This window comes from Anneissia japonica, unplaced genomic scaffold (assembly GCF_011630105.1).
Source record: "Anneissia japonica isolate Jap-2015-1 unplaced genomic scaffold, ASM1163010v1 scaffold287706_len398110_cov188, whole genome shotgun sequence".
NCBI classification, from domain to species: Eukaryota; Metazoa; Echinodermata; class Crinoidea; order Comatulida; family Comatulidae; genus Anneissia; species Anneissia japonica.
Genome location: NW_022756069.1, coordinates 363,979 through 381,771, shown reverse-complemented (window position 1 = coordinate 381,771; position 17,793 = coordinate 363,979). Strand labels below are relative to the sequence as shown.

Sequence of the window (17,793 nt, the reverse complement as noted above, 5' to 3'; positions counted from 1 at the left end):
TTTTTGGCCCGACGTCGGTAAACGTTTGAAATGGAGGTTGGTTACAACTGTTGGTCCGACGTTGGTAAGAGGTTGTAATAAATATTAGGATGTGATTATAGATGTTGTCCCAACGTCACGGTACTTTGTTGGCCCGACGTCATAAACGTTAGTGGAGGTTGGTGACAACAGTTGGGCCGACGTTGTTTAGAGGTTGTAAATTTCAAACGTTTACCGACGTCTGGCCAAAAAAAAAAAAAAAAATGGGTTCGTGTGGGAATCAAACACACAGCCACCAGGTTTGCTATTCATTATCCACCATCAACTAAACTGCCTTTAAAAAAAATAAAAAAAATGGTCCGTGATATTAAGGCAGTTTAGTTGATGGTGGATAATGAATAGCAAACCTGGAGGTTGTGTGTTCGATTCTCACACGAACCAATTTTTTTTTTCTTTAAGGCAGTTAGTTGATGGTGGATAATGAATACTCGTTGATGACGTCGAGAAATTAAATAACAACAAAAACAACGTGTCATGTCCTAGCCTATGCCGTCATGGAAGCTCACTGGCTCCTGTGTAATTCATGTTGAGCCAACTGCAGACGAAAAGGTTACAATATTTTCAGAGATAAGCTGGAAGAAATTTTTAGGCAGTGCCCATCAATGGAAGGATTTTAAATACTGAGGAATGGAAGTTGCGATCCTTGGCTTGCTATTAACCGTTTTTCTTCGATCGTCGCTTCCAAACCGTCTAGGCGCGTCTAGCCTAAAGAAGGCCTACATACTATAGCAGGTCGAGATCCATGGAAAGTCGTATATAAAGATGTTGGTTACCCTCATCTTTATATTTGCACAAGTAATTAAAATTGTTTATTGAGCAGAGCAATCACACTGATTGAACTACATTCGGCTGATGCAGAGCAACACACTAGCAGATTCCTCTTCTTTACCAAATTTAAAATGTATATGTTAAAGCATTACGTGTTACATGTGTGTGTGTTCTTATAATAAGTATATTACTGTATTCAAATTAGGTTTATACGTAGCACCTCATGCCCGTAAATCAGAGGAGTGTGTCCATGGTGCTACGCAAAAACCTATAGAGAAAGAGGTTGGTGGTTAGTATCAAACCAGGCAATATCGTCATTCAGTTGAAAAAAATGACTGTCTGTTGTACAGCAAATCTAGATACGATAAACAGGCCCCAATTTTCAAGCACTGTTATTAAACTAGGCCTAGACCTGTGAAATGTATTAATAAGCCGCTATGCCTATATAGAACTTACCTTACATCAGTGAACTGTCCAACACCGGAAATATTTTCTTCATTACTTACATGACATATGAATTTCAGGAATTTGTTGTAGTACCGATATCAAACACGCTGCCCAGCGTTACCACTATAAGTTAACATAATGGAAGAACCTGTTTCGTTTAGAGTAGGCCTAGGCCTAAAATTCAGATATAGACGCAGAACTGTCACATGCATGTGATTGGTGCCATTTTTAACAGCACATTTATTTATATGCAAAATTGTGCCGTCGATGATGCGACAGTTTAGTCTGTAGGGAGCAGTTATATTGATCCTTGATTCATGCGTGCATAATCAAGTTCTTCGAATCTACCAACTGTTTTAATAAGCACAAAGTATCGTGCGATTTGCCGTGCGATATTTCCCTTCGAACTAGTGTGAAGGGTTTTCTCTTAGCACTAGTTACCCGTTATCCGGCCGGCGAGAAACAGGATGCAGTAATCAATCACATTCTTATGTTTTATTGTTGTTGTAGTAATCCCGAAGATTTAGTTGCAAGTGGAATATTTAGAATTATCTTTCGAGAGGCAGTTTTTGCATGATTATACTATGCTTATAGTTTTGGTGTAAATCTTACAGATCTCACATATTATATTAATAAATGTATATTAAAGATTAATTAAACACTGAATTGCTATAAGAATCAAAGAAGTTAGATGAGACTTTTATACCTGGTTTAACTAACACGCTGTCCGCCAATAATTTAAAAAAATTGATTTTTGGCAAATTAGAGCACCCGTCACCACAAAAAAATTGAAATTTCAGAAAAAAAATAAGTGTTTCGTTATTTTAACTATGCCTGCTGCTGCCTTGAAATCACATTTAACCATCCAATAACTAGACTGTTTATATTGATTCACCAATACAATTTTATTTTCTCCTCCATCTGGATGTAAAATATTTGGCAAAACCATTTCCTTCCGCCCTCACTGACGATCTTTAGAAAAATAAGTTCGCGAAACAAGGTATAAAAAAAAGTCTGGCCTTTATCAACTTCAAAAAGCAGAAGAATTTTTTTGCTGATTTATTTTAACTTATTATCAGCCAATTTCGGGGTCTATGCAGTATATCAGAACGTCTGTTCTAATGAAAACTGTTTAATTTTAAATTTAACTTGGTTTAATCATACAAAGTAGCAAATAAAAATAATAAAATTAATTTTAAAAATGTTTTAACCTCAACATAAAGACCTTTGTATCAACTGGAGTGAATATGTAAAAATAGACAAAAACAACAAATTATTTTGTATTATATTATATATTTATTATTGTGCAAATTGAATTTCCTGTATAAAATGTGAATTTACAATACAGTATCTTGATCTAAGGCAAGAGCTATCAATCTACAAAAAGTGCAGAAAATATTAAAACTTCATAAATAAAATCAATGTTAGACCTACTATTCACAATACTGTATAAAATCATAGTACGGTATACACATTTTTACAACATATATCAATTATTAGCATCAATGATATTTATACAGCAGATGCAGCTGTGGAACCAACAGAGGTAGCAAAACCAGCGATCCTGTCAGTAAAGTCTTCCCTGTCCCTCATCCAAATGAGAGCTCAACAAAATTGTAAAGGGTAAATAGAAGTGATTAATAGATTCAATTAATACACCTTTCAAATATCCTTGTTGTCAGATCTTCCAGAGGCTTCATACAGGTACCTAGGAGGCAGGTCTACAAAAGACTGGTACCTCTGAGAAACACAGTACTTTTTTAATGCCAGCAGTCACATACAGTTGGCAATTAAAATTAATTGTCCGTACAACTTCATCCTGCAATTTTATATTTGTTTAAAATAACTAATCAAAATCTTATTTCAAATCGTTTTCATGAATTGCTTGTTGAACTTGTTGGGACGTTTTGCCATCGATCTCTTCTTCAGGATTAAACAGAATTTCACTTCCTTTCACCTCTTGATCCTGGTCCTATAAATACAATTTTAAATTGTTAAATTTCCATTTTGAACTGCAATCTTGACATAATTATTGTAATATACGAATCTTGTTAAGAATCATAATTATAAAAACAGCAAAATAAATTTGAGATTTATTAGTACAGTAGAACCTTTCCTTGGGACACCCCTGTTAGTCGGACACTCCTGCTAATCAGACACCCCTATTTGGGGACACTTTTTCGGGCACTAAATGAGGGACAGAATATCATTTAACACTGCTGCCAACCCCTATTCAGGGAACACTCTTATTAAGGAGACACTTTTTTGGTCCCGAATGTGTCCCCTTAATATAGGATCTACTGTAATAATAAATAAATAATAAATACATAATATAATATAATTTGATTTAAATTTAGGATGATTTGAATGCAAGCTAAGCATCTAAACAGCTACACTCATTACTGTCTTCATTATTTAAGCAATATATTTGTGTACTATTTAATAGTCTATTTTATCTATTATACATAATTAAATTTATTACAGTATAAAAGGAGAAAACAATTTACCATGGGCCTGCAATTATAAGACTGACAATAAACACAAAACATTCTGAAAATATTAACAGAATAATAAAACAGATATTAAATCTAATATAATCATACCTGATTCATCTCAAAATGAAAGATAATAATTGGTGAAGGGGGTGCCTCTTCATCACTTGAACTTGTCTTAAGCGATGATGACTGGGTTGAAATGCTGCTAGGCTGCACTTTATGCTTTGAAAAGTCTGAGTTTTGAACTAAATCTGCAAACAAAAATTAAGATGTATGAGTTTATATCTGTTCTCCTTTTATTGACTTTATTTAATTTTAATTCAATTGAAGAAACATAGTAAAAAAAAATAGGTAGGAAGCACAACCATGAACAAGTACAAGTATTCCACAGTAGAGCTTCAAATAAAAGTCTCTTCATATAAAATCAATATGGCAATCACTGTATTATTCATCAAAAGCACATTTTTATGCACATGACCCCACATCAAAACCTTGCTTACATGTGGTACAATAGTTTTACTTAAAAACAATGTTGTAGTGTTATATTATTATATTACATGTATTAATTGCTGCAATGTATGGTGAAATAAAATATTGGCCAGAAGATAAGAATGGAAAACATGGATGAAAGACATGTTAGAAGATATAAGTAGAAAAAAATCATCAGCAAAACACAAGCACGGAAGGTACCATTGTAAATATTAATTTACCTTTGGTTTTTTGTTTTATTTTCTGTGAATCCGTCAATTTGGTAGTTTCTGTAGGTGGAGGACTTGCATCATGATTTTCTCTGCCTTCCGCTATCAGACCAACACCAAAGAAACAAAAGAAACACCTGTTGATAAAAACATATGTCATTAGATGCTTACATGTAAAATATAGGAAATGAAAATATGCTAGAGTGTTTCAACAGTACTCACTGATCATGTAGGTATAAATAATAACCACCTCCATGTACTTAAATAATTTCATCTTGTTTCTATTATAAATAAAAATGGAACAAACCAAGAAGAAAAAAAAACAGTAAAGTGGAGATGTGATAAATTGACTGATATTATTTGATCCATTACACTGATATGATAAAATCTCAGAAAACATAAAATGGAACATTTAAAAGCAATGCCGACGTATACTCACCCATATAAAAACATAGTAACCTGTAAGTATGTGAGACCCATGAATTCTTGGTAGAAAAATATACCTGCAGTTAAAAAGAGTGTAAAAATAATTGAAACATTAAAAATATATATGGAATAAAATAAAAGAGTATTAGATTTAAGTCAGTTTTACAGGTTTATATGCATTGCACATTCAAATCAGTGGAAGTCGCTCGTTCCCAAATGGTAGATCCGAAGTAAAATGCACTTGGTGTCCTTGGTAAAAAATAATGCAAAAAAATAGCTGACACTAGAGTTTTGAGGTTTCGAGCCAATCAGGCTTGGGCAAGACAAGTCTATTTTTTGCCTCGTCTTCTGCATCCTCTGTAAAATGTTGCATTGCGTGTATCTGGTAGTGATGATCTCATTTACTATGCAAAATTTTGCTGGTTGAATCTTTCTTATTGCAGGTGATTATAGTGTTTCAATGGCACAGTAGTTAAATAATCAATGACTACAGAAAACAGTTTTATATTTTCTATGGATTCAACTTTTACAAACACCACATTTATAGCTACGGTAGACCTATCAAGCAACCAATACATTATTATATTTTGTACATTTTTAATACCCCCTGTAATACAAATGGTACAGCCTACCTGCTAAAATAGCACTTATTGTAAAGAATACAAAATTTGTTGGTACAACGACAGTGGAGTCAAACTCTTGCATAGCCTTTGTTACAAATCTGAAAAAGGTTATGCCAGGTCATAAAATGTTCTATTTTTTGGATAAATAAGGCAAGCATTGTGAGAACAAACCAGACAAACTTGTGTAAAGCACAGCCACTCTTTGTTCTGTTTTATTATAGACACTAAAATGGTACTTAAATATTATACCTTTTACATTATCATCATATTCCTTTAAACAAGTATTTATGGATTGTTTTTTAATTCATTAGTACAACTCAAAAAATAAAATCATGTGCAATAAGGATGTAATTAGTCACAATTATTATTAATTACTACATACATATGTACTTATTTGGAAAAAAATCAAATAACCATAAAAACCAGGCATCCATGGGTTCTTTTAAGGACTTCTAAGGAAAAGATAATACATACTCCAAGTGTCGAATTGCACGCCATTGTGTCGGGATTCAATATTTCGACATTAATTATGTCATCATCAGGAAAGGACAATGTAGGGATTACCATATGGGATACCCTACCATACCATACCATATCATACCATATTTCAAGTACAGTATACCTACCTTATCTGTATAACACCCGTGACAACCATCAGCAGAATCATAAAATAAAATAGAGGATACACCAACTGAATGTCACCGGCAAATGTAATGTCCAACATTGATGACACAGCTTTAGCTCCAATTATGGTAAGAGAAGCTGAAAATAATAAAAATTTAACAATTTAAAATTGAATATTGAAAAATATAAAAATGCTTCTCAACATGTTCTCATACATTACATTCATTTAAAAAAATTCATAAGTCCATTTATATTCACTTGTAATTCTTACACAGACTTTATATACTTGCGTATAAGGGGACCCATGTACAGGACGACCCCTGAGTTTGAGGAGGTTTTTGGACAATTTTTGTATGTCAGGCGTATAAGACGACCTCCTGTTCCCAGTAAAATTGTGTTCATTTATACTAACATTTAGTAGGTTCATTGCAGTAGTAAATTTGCATGATCGGACGATCTGCACATAAGATGAACATCATTTCAAAAATCTAATGTGTTGGATTCCAGCAAGTTCATTTTCTAAGCCACTCGGCAATCAATACTGCTTCCTCCACTTGAAGGGCATCCTTTGCAGCTTTGGTTTCTTGCTCCTGCCTTTCTAGAGCCATTCTCTGAATAGCCAAATGATGTTTAGCCTTTGCTATAGCTTAATCAGCTCTAAATTATTCTTATATCAACATAACAGTAAACATGATAACACTATCAAACTCAGTATTTAATATATTTCTAATGATGTATTATAACTAGGCCTACACTCGGCAGCCACTGGCTAACCTAGTGGCACAGCCTCGGCAGGCATACGTCTTCAACCATCATCGGCCGTAGAATAGTTAGCAAATATATCTATTTTACAACTACATCAAATCATGTCTTATGCTTTGCACATCATCTCTAGATTCGGTAATTCAACAAGAACCAAATTACCAACAATCAGTTTAAATCCTGTCTCTTATACACATCTAGATGTGTATAAGAGACAGGTATATACTTGCGTATAAGGGGACCCATGTACAGGACGACCCCTGAGTTTGAGGAGGTTTTTTGACAATTTTTGTATGTCAGGCGTATAAGACAACCACCTGTTTCATCGTCTGAATTCCTACATTTTGCTGCTTTTTATGGTCTTGATACTGCATCTAGCTGGCTCAAAACAGAGCCAAATGTAAGGCTAACCTTCAAAATAATTCAATTTTATGGGTTTTTAAATATTAAATAAAATCTTATTTCCCAGTATTCCCAGTAAAATTGCGTTCATTTATACTAACATTTAGTAGGTTCATTGCAGTAGCAAAGTTGCATGTTACGGACGATCTGCACATAAGATGAACATGATTTCAAGAATCTAATATTTGTATGTTGCGCGTATAAGATTTTTTATTGCAATTTGCTATTTTAAGCCTCGTCTGTATGTTACTGCAATTGAGGAAACTCAAGTGGGGAGCCCAATAAATCTGTTATCCAAAAATGGCTGTCACCCCAAAACATAATTAGGTAATCCACCCTACAAAATCAAAAATTGCAGGGTACTTAGAATTAATAACTTACCAAGTATTGCTGCTGGCAGAAGGTAAAGAGCGACATGTTTTACTAAATGCACCTTAACAAGATAAATACAAGCAACAAAAATCACTGCTTCTACAACCTGTGAATACATGGAAAGGTTGTTTATAATATAATGAACATTCATTGAATGTGAACAGTAAATTCAATAAATTGGTTATTAGTTACACCAGGAATACTAATTAAGTACAACTTTAAAAAAATATGGATAAATGTATACTGTATAAACACTATAAATTTAGAAATGAATATCAATATATATACATAAAATTATAAATATATAATAATATTTTCAATGTGCTTTACATAAATTGATAATAAAATAATATTAAAATAGGCAACATTAAAATCATATTAAAACATAACAAATGAAATCACAATAATATAAATTTATGAAGTAATTGTAAAATAATATGAAAAATTGTGATTTAAACGTGGGGAAAGAGATTGGTGGTATGGGCGAACTATTAAAACTTACAAACTGTTACACACAATTATTTCAATTTTAATATAATGTAAGTATAAAGTATATGAAAACTAAAATCAAAATATGATGCCAATAATGGTTAATGGTTAATGGTTATTAATTTATAGAGCGCAAAATACAAAAAGTCTCTAAGCGCTATACAAGATAGGAATAAGAATGAAAAGAATATTTAAATAGCACCAAAACCCACATGACACTAAATGATATGTAAAAAAAGTCATCACCTTGAATTGAAGATTGATTCTATGAAATACCTTTTAAAGGTTGACAAACAATTTACTTTTCTTTACATGACCTATTAGAACAATGAATGGTTTGAATATATTTCAATGGTCAAAATATTTAGCATTAAAAAAAAAGAAAAAAAACAAACCACCACCTTATATTCAGTACAGTAATGCACCTATTCTGGCAATCTCATCCTACCCTACTTAAAGAGACAGCTCATAGTAATAAGTCATCATGTAGTTTCAAATGCACATGTTCATGTCAAAGGTCAAGGTATTAAACAAACAAATAACATGGTGACAGGCATATGCATCATCTAGTTTTTATAAACCTTTATTAAACTTTTGTCCATATTATCAAATTCTATGTGACTATCATTTGTCATTTGTCATTATTTAGATAGGCCTGCAGTCTCACATCATAATACCCATATATTGGCAAATCAGAAAAAGCTTAAATTTAGAGTATTATAGACAATTGCACTTCAGTATTCAGCATCTATATACCCAACAAATCTGTTTAAATCATAACACTTCACAAAAATTCAGGCAATAGTGTTTGTCCTATGACTTTGATTTTATGCTATGAACTTTGACATATCCACACACACTTTAAACTAATAGATGGCCTAATAGTGATGATTAGTTTACCCATTATATAAGAGTGAATGACTGCCAGATGTTTGACTGGCTGGCAGCTAGTAGTGTAAAGTGCAATAGCAAACATGGTTTCAAGAAAGTTTCTGTGGAAGAATTTTATCAAAATGTGTTAAAATGCAGAGGTTATCAAGTTAAACACAATGATTAAAATACATTATAAAATGATATACAGTAATAATATTTATCAGTTTAAATCATTATATATTCCAAAAAAAGTGCACACCAAAGTAGTTACATGGATTAGTAAAGAACCAAGCATGCTAACAGTGAATAGCTAAAGATTCACCAGTATTGTACATTAAATTATGAATTTTAGAATGATAGGAATCCATGGTACTATCTCCTATTTTAACAAAAGATTTAAAACCAAATGAAGGTAAGCACACACACACAGCAGACCTAGTTACCAGTGGTTTTAACCAACTACACTATGCTGCTACCAAGATTAGAAAATATTTAAATTTTCATGTAGAGCCTATAAAGTCTTTTAAGTACCTATTCCTAAATCTATCATCATGTGAAAAAAAAATCTTACTACATAAAAAATAAATGACCATTGCTCCAAGTGATGCTTCAGTTGAGTTGCATCCAAACGTATATCTTGCTAAAAAGGGAAAATCAAACAAGAAGATTTTACCATGACTTAATAATGTATAACGATTATTATATCAACAATATAATAATATAGTAGTTGAACACAAATACAAAAATACACTATTCAATTCAATGCAATTCCAATTCATTATATCAAATGACAGCATAATCTATATTGCATGATACTTACATAAGACATTCATTAAAGCTCAATACAAAAACTGGTAAAAAAGGACACATACATAAATATGAACACAAATAAATAGAAGAAAATAAACATAATTTTATATTTTGCATTAATAAACCAGTGCATGCTACATACATATCTGTATCTGTAACATAACAGATACATAACAGTATCTGTAGTAACAATACCAATTTGGTAATGTACATACAATTACCAATACAGTACACCAGGGGTTCCCAACTAGTGGCCCGCGGGCCATCTCCAGCCTGCAAGTGCGTGTTATGCGGCCCGCGAGAACAAGCCGAAAATAGTATTTTCCGTTCGGATTGGGCCTAGATTTCTATCCTTAATAATCTTGCATTCTGTTTTGCCAACTAGGCCTATATACTTCCCCACATTGTAGCGATTTAATCAAACAAATCAGAAGAACTATCGCATCAAACAGCAAAGAAAAGAAATCATAACACGCCAACTTTCAGCCAAGGGTAACTTTCTTAGGTCAAGGTGCCATGTATGAGCATCTAGCGACTATTATTTTAAAAAATAAAGTTTAACTTCCCCTCCCCTTGGCTCGCGCCCGCCGCTGCCTCATTGAATGGTGCTACACGCCAAAGTACACCACTGGCCCTTTAAATAATGAACACTTTTGGCCCCTATTGCGATATTGTTGAGAAAACTTGCAGTACACTATGATGGTATTTGAACACCAATACAAGACTGTATCTGTATAAAACAGTATGGTATATATAGTAGACACTACCAGAACAAAAATCAGAGACCTACTCTACATTCACTAATTAAACCTACAATTTGAATTATGTAGACAATTAGGTAGCAAAAAAAATGAAAAAAAACTTTCTCTTACCGATGTACTAAATGTAAGGATGAGGAACACTCCAACAAGTATTACAACTGTTCCTAAGAACAAAAATAGAGAACATCTAGTTAAAAAAGTATTTATATAGCATTAGTTATAATTATAAAAGAAAAAAAAAAATGTTGATCAAAATAGTTATTAGGCAGTTAAAACAAAGTTCCCTTTTCAGTAGATTAGTAAGCAAACTCGCACACAATGTGTACATATTGCAATTACCTACAGTATGCATTATGGGATGGGTTTATTCAGTGTAAAGACCAAGGATAACCCACAAAATTCTGAAGACGACTTATTTCCAGTGGGGTCCTTCTGGTGGTGATTGAGAGTACAACGGGAGACAATCCCCTACTCTTTTCAGAAGAGTGTACTGCATTCTTTAACGTGCACATTGGCCATAAATGCACACAGGACCAAGGGCTTAAACGTCTCATCCAAAAGACGGTGCGCTATTGTAACTTGCATTTCAGCCCTCTAGCTAAAACACAAGGAAAGCAGCGATGGGAATTGAACCAGATCTCCACGGTTCAGCGCACACACAGTGGCTACCACCAGCTTTGCCAACTGAGTATAAGCTGCTCTCTTATCTCAACTGTGTTACCAGGTACTAAGAATATAATTGTCTTGTCTACCAAATTTTCTTGCATTAATTGCTTCTATTTTCTCCTGAATTGCATCAAAAGATTGAAAACAATTTTATTTTTTTCAATATTATTGTTATGTGTTAAGTTTTCTAAATGCTTTGTAATTTCTCTTTTTGAATGACTTTTACTTTGCAATTGTTTTAATGAACACTGACCTAGGTTTCTTTTGTAGAAGTATTCTTTTATTTATTTTCTAAAAAAAGTGATTATTGATAACAACAAATAAAAAGTTCTTACCTAAAAGATCTTGTCTTCTAACCTTTTCCCCGAGGTATAATGAAGCTATGTATGCATTTGCTAAGAAAAATATGACACATTACAAATACTTACATTTCAATTCAATATCATACAGTAGTTGCAAATGTACAGTAGGTTATCCAGGGCAAAGAATAATATTATAATGGAATAATTAATGAATTATAAAACCCATCTGCTATCTGACAACAAATGCCTGCAGCACTTTTAATTATTCTTTTATAGCTATATGAATACATACAGTAAGGAGCCATGGAGCCGATTCGGACGAGTAAAATTTAACTGGGTACCACCAGCTGAGCGGTCGCGTGCGGCAATTAAATAATGCCCCTGGGTATAGAAAATTCGAAAAACATCTGGCCCAAAAACCCACCTTTTTTACTGGATATTTCAACTACACCTTGCCTCAAGACGTAATTAATCACTCGTAACAAGGCCCAGGTCACAAGTTGACCCTTCAGATTTGTAAACAACGCCGAGTCAGAGTGCACTGGACAAAAAGAAGCTCGCGACCACGCTGCATGATTCTTCGCGTTGTTGCTCAAGCTTTCTTTCCACGCTGGTCGTTGTCTTCGTCGTTGCTGTACTTTCTTCATCGAAAAGCTTGGTTTAGATCAAATCCGTCGTTGAGAAGCAATATAAAAGTTGTCAGGCCCAAGGACACAAAGAAAAGACAGCATGAGATTTAATCCTCCAGAGCCAGTAACAACTACAGTACACTGCACCAAACACTCTCACAATATGGGAACTTCTCTGATTTTCTGTCTAAAATATCTCATAAACAATGCTTATAATCTTGCAGAAAGGCAATAATGTTACTAAAAAATCTTTCAAAATTACCATTGAACTATAAACACATTAAACATTCCCAAGACTAGAAAATTTTATATCATAAAGAACACAAATAATATTTTAAACATTGTAAACAAAAATGACTGACATCAAAAACTCACCTAAAACAGTGGTTGTACCAAGTGGTGCCACAGTAGTGGCGGGAGCAAATCCATATGCCATGAAGTTACCCAATTCACCGAACACCATCAGCACAATCCCGAACCACCACAACCGGCTCTTGGTGTAATCATGCTCAGATGCTCCACGTTTTATCAGCTGCATGAGAGCATATTTCTGAAATCAATCAATTAATAATTTAATCACACAATTTTTAATATATTTACTATCCTGGTTTTACAGGTAAACTGAGTGAGGATATTGAATTGAAGAATTCCAACAAATAATATTTTTTTAAAATTAATTTTATATAGGTTTTAATTTTAAAAATTATTTCTTCACTAAAAATAGATAATTCCTGTTCTTCATAATCCTTAGCTGGTCATAATAATCAATTAAAAAATTTCAGTGGAAAAACATCTATGAAATGAGTAAAAATGAAATTGTTGTCATCATCAACACACAGTAGCCATCATATTCTAGTTTTATAATTAAAATAATCAATTTCAAAATATAGCAATTTGCTGCTTTCATTATTCTTGCATATGTTACTTTTGCCATGAAATCAGATGCATCATTAAGTGAGACCATATTGAGGATCAATCAAAATGCATTAGAGCAAATATTTTCATGCAAGCTTGATCTCAATGTTTGTTTAGCACTTTCTAATTGTCTTTCTACAAGAGTTGCTAAATATTTTTCCATAATGTGGCTAATTTTTTAATACTGTAGCTTATTAAAATAAATACCAGTGAAGATAATTACAAAATACTAATCTGAAATAATTCATATTAGAATTATTTCATTAAAAAAATATATAATTGAGTTTATTTGTAATTAGTATCTACTGTAAATAGACAACTTTCCTAGGATAAATTCATCTTGAAATATGAGTGTTTAAAGTTGAGGTTGAATCTGATATTGAGAAAATCAGCCTAAAAACTTAAAACCTAATAGATAGAACTGGATGCACAAAATGTGAAAGAACAACTCTTGTAGAAAGAAAATTGATTAGAAAGTGTAAAAAACATTTAGACCAAGTTTGCATAAAAAATGTTTGCTCTGGATGTTTTGAATGATCCTCAATATGGTCTCATCTAATGATGCATCTGATTTCATGGAGAAAGTAACGTATGCAAGAATAATGAAGGCAGCAAATTGCTATATTTTGAAATGATTACTTCAAATATAAAGTTAGAATATGATGGCTACTGTAGTTGGTTAATGAATATTATTGTTGACTTTTTTTATGTTCATTTTTTTGTGTTTTGTTTAAATTAGACAGTATTTTGTTTGTATTTTTAATAAATAAATATATTTTCTTTAATAAAGCTTGGTTCTAGCACATTGAGCCAACATTACGTATACTGGCGCCTTGTAAATGTCATCGATAATTATTACATTATTTTAAATACCATATTCATAAACGGTGACCTAGCTTATCTTAGAAGGTAAGCTAATATCCAGGAGCCTTCACAAATAAATGAAAATAAAACGTGACCTCAAATATGTTATCCAATAATTTTTCAGCATAGAATACTTGTGAGTTAATATTGAATTTGCTTTTATTATTCACTTGTTGACACAGTAGATAGAATGAGTAGTCCATCATTACAATTCAGTTGAATAAATTTTCATAAAAACAGCTCCAATAATAATCTAAAAGTGAATATGTGAGTAAAAAATATAAAAAAATTATTTATTTTCTTCAATATATTATGTTAATGAGTAGTAATGGGGAAAATCTGGTGCTTTAGTTACAAAGTCAAGTTCACATGTTAAAACTGGCATGAGTAATAAAATGTTACATTCAAATGGATTGATGTATCAGCTTGCTTTTTAGTGGTGTGTTACTAAATGGCACGAGTGATATTTGTAAGGGCATGTACCTGTATGATGTCATCTTTGGACATGAGCGATGTCATCCTCAATGACATCATCGGATGACGTATCTTAGATTTATTACCTGTATATTCATTGCTATGCTGATCATCAGATTTCCACCAATTGCTAAAGATCCTCCAATAATCAACTCCTAAAAATAAAATATGATCATTTTCATATTTTAATTAACATTCATCTTCAGTTTAACATTATGTGACATCAGGTGGTAAATATAAAAGCAAAACAATTTTTATTTGTTTCACAATGAATACACAAATTACTATATTTGTAGGTTGTATATGACCAACACTAGCTTTTGGCTGTGTTTTCAAGGTGATTCAATTTAAGTTATTTGGAAATCACTTTTGATACAGTGGCACACGAGTACTTGGTGCTTCGAAAAATAGAACAATCAGAAATAATATAACTACAAATATAGACAGAAATATATAAAACTAAACAAATGAAATTCCAGTTAAGAAGATTATGTATTTAAAATCTGCTCAAATTAAGTTCAAATGACCTTCAAAAGCAAACACTTAATTTTACAATATTTCATTTTAATTTTTAGATAGTCCTAGATGCTTCTACTACAGAAAGCATAGTGTTGTAATTGTTTGTTATATTTTCGTACTGTCGTTTATAAGTGTCTTAGTAGGATTGTTACAGTATGTGAGCCATATCAACCTTTACATACCGTCAAACCAAAATAATTATATAGAAATAAATGTGTCTTTTTAAATCACTGTACTGTAGTGCAATCCTACAGTTTATCATTGCACTTTACTTGCTTCTATGCATGACTGCTCCATTACTATTGGCTGTTCAGCTCAGATACAAAAGGACTTAAAGTCAAAGATATGTGACCTTTGTATGGATCAATCCATGAATAAATCAACTTCATGATCTCTAAAGGAAAAAATAACCATGGGTCAAAAAAAGATTATTGACCCATGGTCCGAGCAATCATCATATAAATTATACAGTAAAACGGTACAGTAATACTAGGGTTCCCAGGTCTCCCAGAACATGCTGGAGTCGCCCAGAAATAAGTAGGGCATCCCACACTCCCGCAAACAAGCAAGAATCTCCCAGAAAATAACACATTTCCTGCAAATTCATAATATTTACATGTTTTCACTGCTTTATTATCAATTGTCTCGCTGAAGTCAGAGTCGATTGGTATCACAACTGCAGCAATACTAAAATTAAATGTTTCCAGAAAGCTCATTAACCAGATCAGTGGCGGATTCAAGGGTGCTTTTTTTTCAAAATTATATAAAAAATGGAGAAAAGACGAAATTCATACTCAAATTTTAATATGAGAATTCTATTTCTGAGGCCATCGAGAGGTGCCATAATCATAAATTTTCTTAATACCTCAGCCACAACCATGATGGGGCTGAGGTGGTGTACTGTACACCTTCAATTTGTAAAAGTCTCTCCCTGCACCCCCCACCCCCCTATTCTCCTGGAAATGACTTCTTCAAACTTGGGGCCCATTAATACAGAAAAAAAAAACCATAGTTTATATTATATTAGGGCCCATTAAAAATGGCTAATATATTTAAATAATCAGATGACTGATATATTTTAAAAAGCAGATATGATAAGCAACTCAATCGAAACTTCAAGTTAGATCTATAGTTACTGTATGTTCAGACGACCTTCCGTCTGAAATAAAGTTACGACAAAAGTAAAATTTTACTTCCGACGAATGTCCACACGATGTTTACCTAGGACAACTAGTTCAAAGCTTAGAAGCAACTATGCAAATTTTCCGGAAGTGATAGTCAACACTTAGCTGTCTCTTTTTTACATATTTTTTTTTGAAATTGTAAACAATTATGAAAACATCGTGTCTACAAAGGCTTACACATCACAGGGATGTTATTTTGGCATTCATTTGTAGGAATTTATCTTTTAAAAATAATTGAGGTCAAAATAAAGGTCGCATTTATTTCCGAGCTCTGAAATACTGTAAGTGCGTCTACACAGCGCTACACCGAGCGCGTATTCATTATCTTACTTGTGTACGCGGAAGTAGCACACTTACTTCTGAGACTGCTCAGGAGTAAATCATCTGTATTAAGGTTTAAGTAACTTAATACAAAGAGCATCTTCACGGGCACTACCCAATGCTTACGACAAGTAAACTGCTACTTCTTCAAAGCTTACTTCTGACTCGTCTGAATGTGCCTTTATGTGATGTACAAGCATTAATACTTTATGTACTTAATAATAACTACCTGTAATTTATTTTATGTATGTTTGTAATTATTGTAAGAGAAATAAAGTGATATTATTTGTTAGTAAGTAAAATGTTTACTTATTTACTGACATCAAAAAGCTAGAGAAATTGAATTGCTAATTTTTAAAGAACCACTGTAAATTATCAACTTTATTAAATCAATGAATGAGTCTAATGATTTACAGACTTTTTTTTTATAAATAATAAAATTACATGGCAGCAATTTGTATGCACTACACAAATGGTTTATTCTTGGAGAAGAATTTTCGTCTCATTCTAATTTGAATGCTAATAAATTAATAATAAAAATAATAAAATAATTACTGATAGGCCTACTGTATTCATATTTTTTTATTTAAAGTTTTTTAAATGCTGAATGTGAACGAGGGAGGTATGTGTGAACAGTGCAAATGCAATCCTACATTGAGAAATTCGATTTGGGGTGAAATGTCTGAACGGGGAACCAAACCAAGCAAGATCAAGAACATAAGAAGGTCCTGGACGGAGAAGGGGTTACTCCTCGGGGATGGTAAGGGAAAAATGTATATGTTAAAAAAAAGGGTAAAACAGTGCTTTTAGACTATAGACTAGCCTAAGCCTACATTGTAGAAAATGCTTGCCTTTCAGGAAACATTCACTAAACCTAGTCTACTACAGTAAGCCCAAGGAGATACCTCCTTGGTAAGCCTATGCTAGCCTCAGAGTCATAACCTTCTCTGGCCCTGAGAACCCAGACGATATACAACCTCACCTTTTTTGACGGTTTATGGTCGCTGTGAGGCACTACGGATCCACTCCCTGTAGACATGATTAAGTATCGTTACTAATCTTCCGATTACCTATGAACATTTTGCTGTATAAAGAAGTTTTGCTAGTTTAAAGCCCCAGAAAACGATAGGCCCTAAGCCCTAAAATTTGTTCACAGCCACGGAGAAACAAACTGAGCTGCAGCTACTGTCACGCTAAGTGGCGTCGCCCACATACACTGTGAATAGTCAAAGTGTTCACTCGGGCATAAAGTTTGCATTCTTCATTGTCATTGGTAGATTTAATCTGAAAGTATAAACCACAGTTTAAATAACTTAAAAGTACAATGATA

The 17,793-nt window shown here is 32.9% G+C and overlaps 1 protein-coding gene across 1 annotated transcript; it reads right to left on the bottom strand.

The window, feature by feature from the left end:
• Positions 1-2,527: 2,527 nt before the first annotated feature.
• On the bottom strand, positions 2,528-17,682 carry LOC117123857 (NIPA-like protein 2). The gene is made up of 13 exons (XM_033269893.1): positions 17,446-17,682; positions 14,526-14,594; positions 12,562-12,736; positions 11,591-11,650; positions 10,701-10,753; positions 9,590-9,658; positions 7,666-7,762; positions 6,123-6,258; positions 5,506-5,594; positions 4,887-4,950; positions 4,460-4,584; positions 3,858-4,000; positions 2,528-3,226 (listed from the first exon to the last, which is right to left on the bottom strand). Exons 1-13 carry the CDS (start codon positions 17,500-17,502, stop codon positions 3,113-3,115), a joined length of 1,251 nt encoding a protein of 416 aa, XP_033125784.1. The 5' UTR covers positions 17,503-17,682; the 3' UTR covers positions 2,528-3,112.
• Between the last annotated feature and the right edge of the window lie 111 nt (positions 17,683-17,793).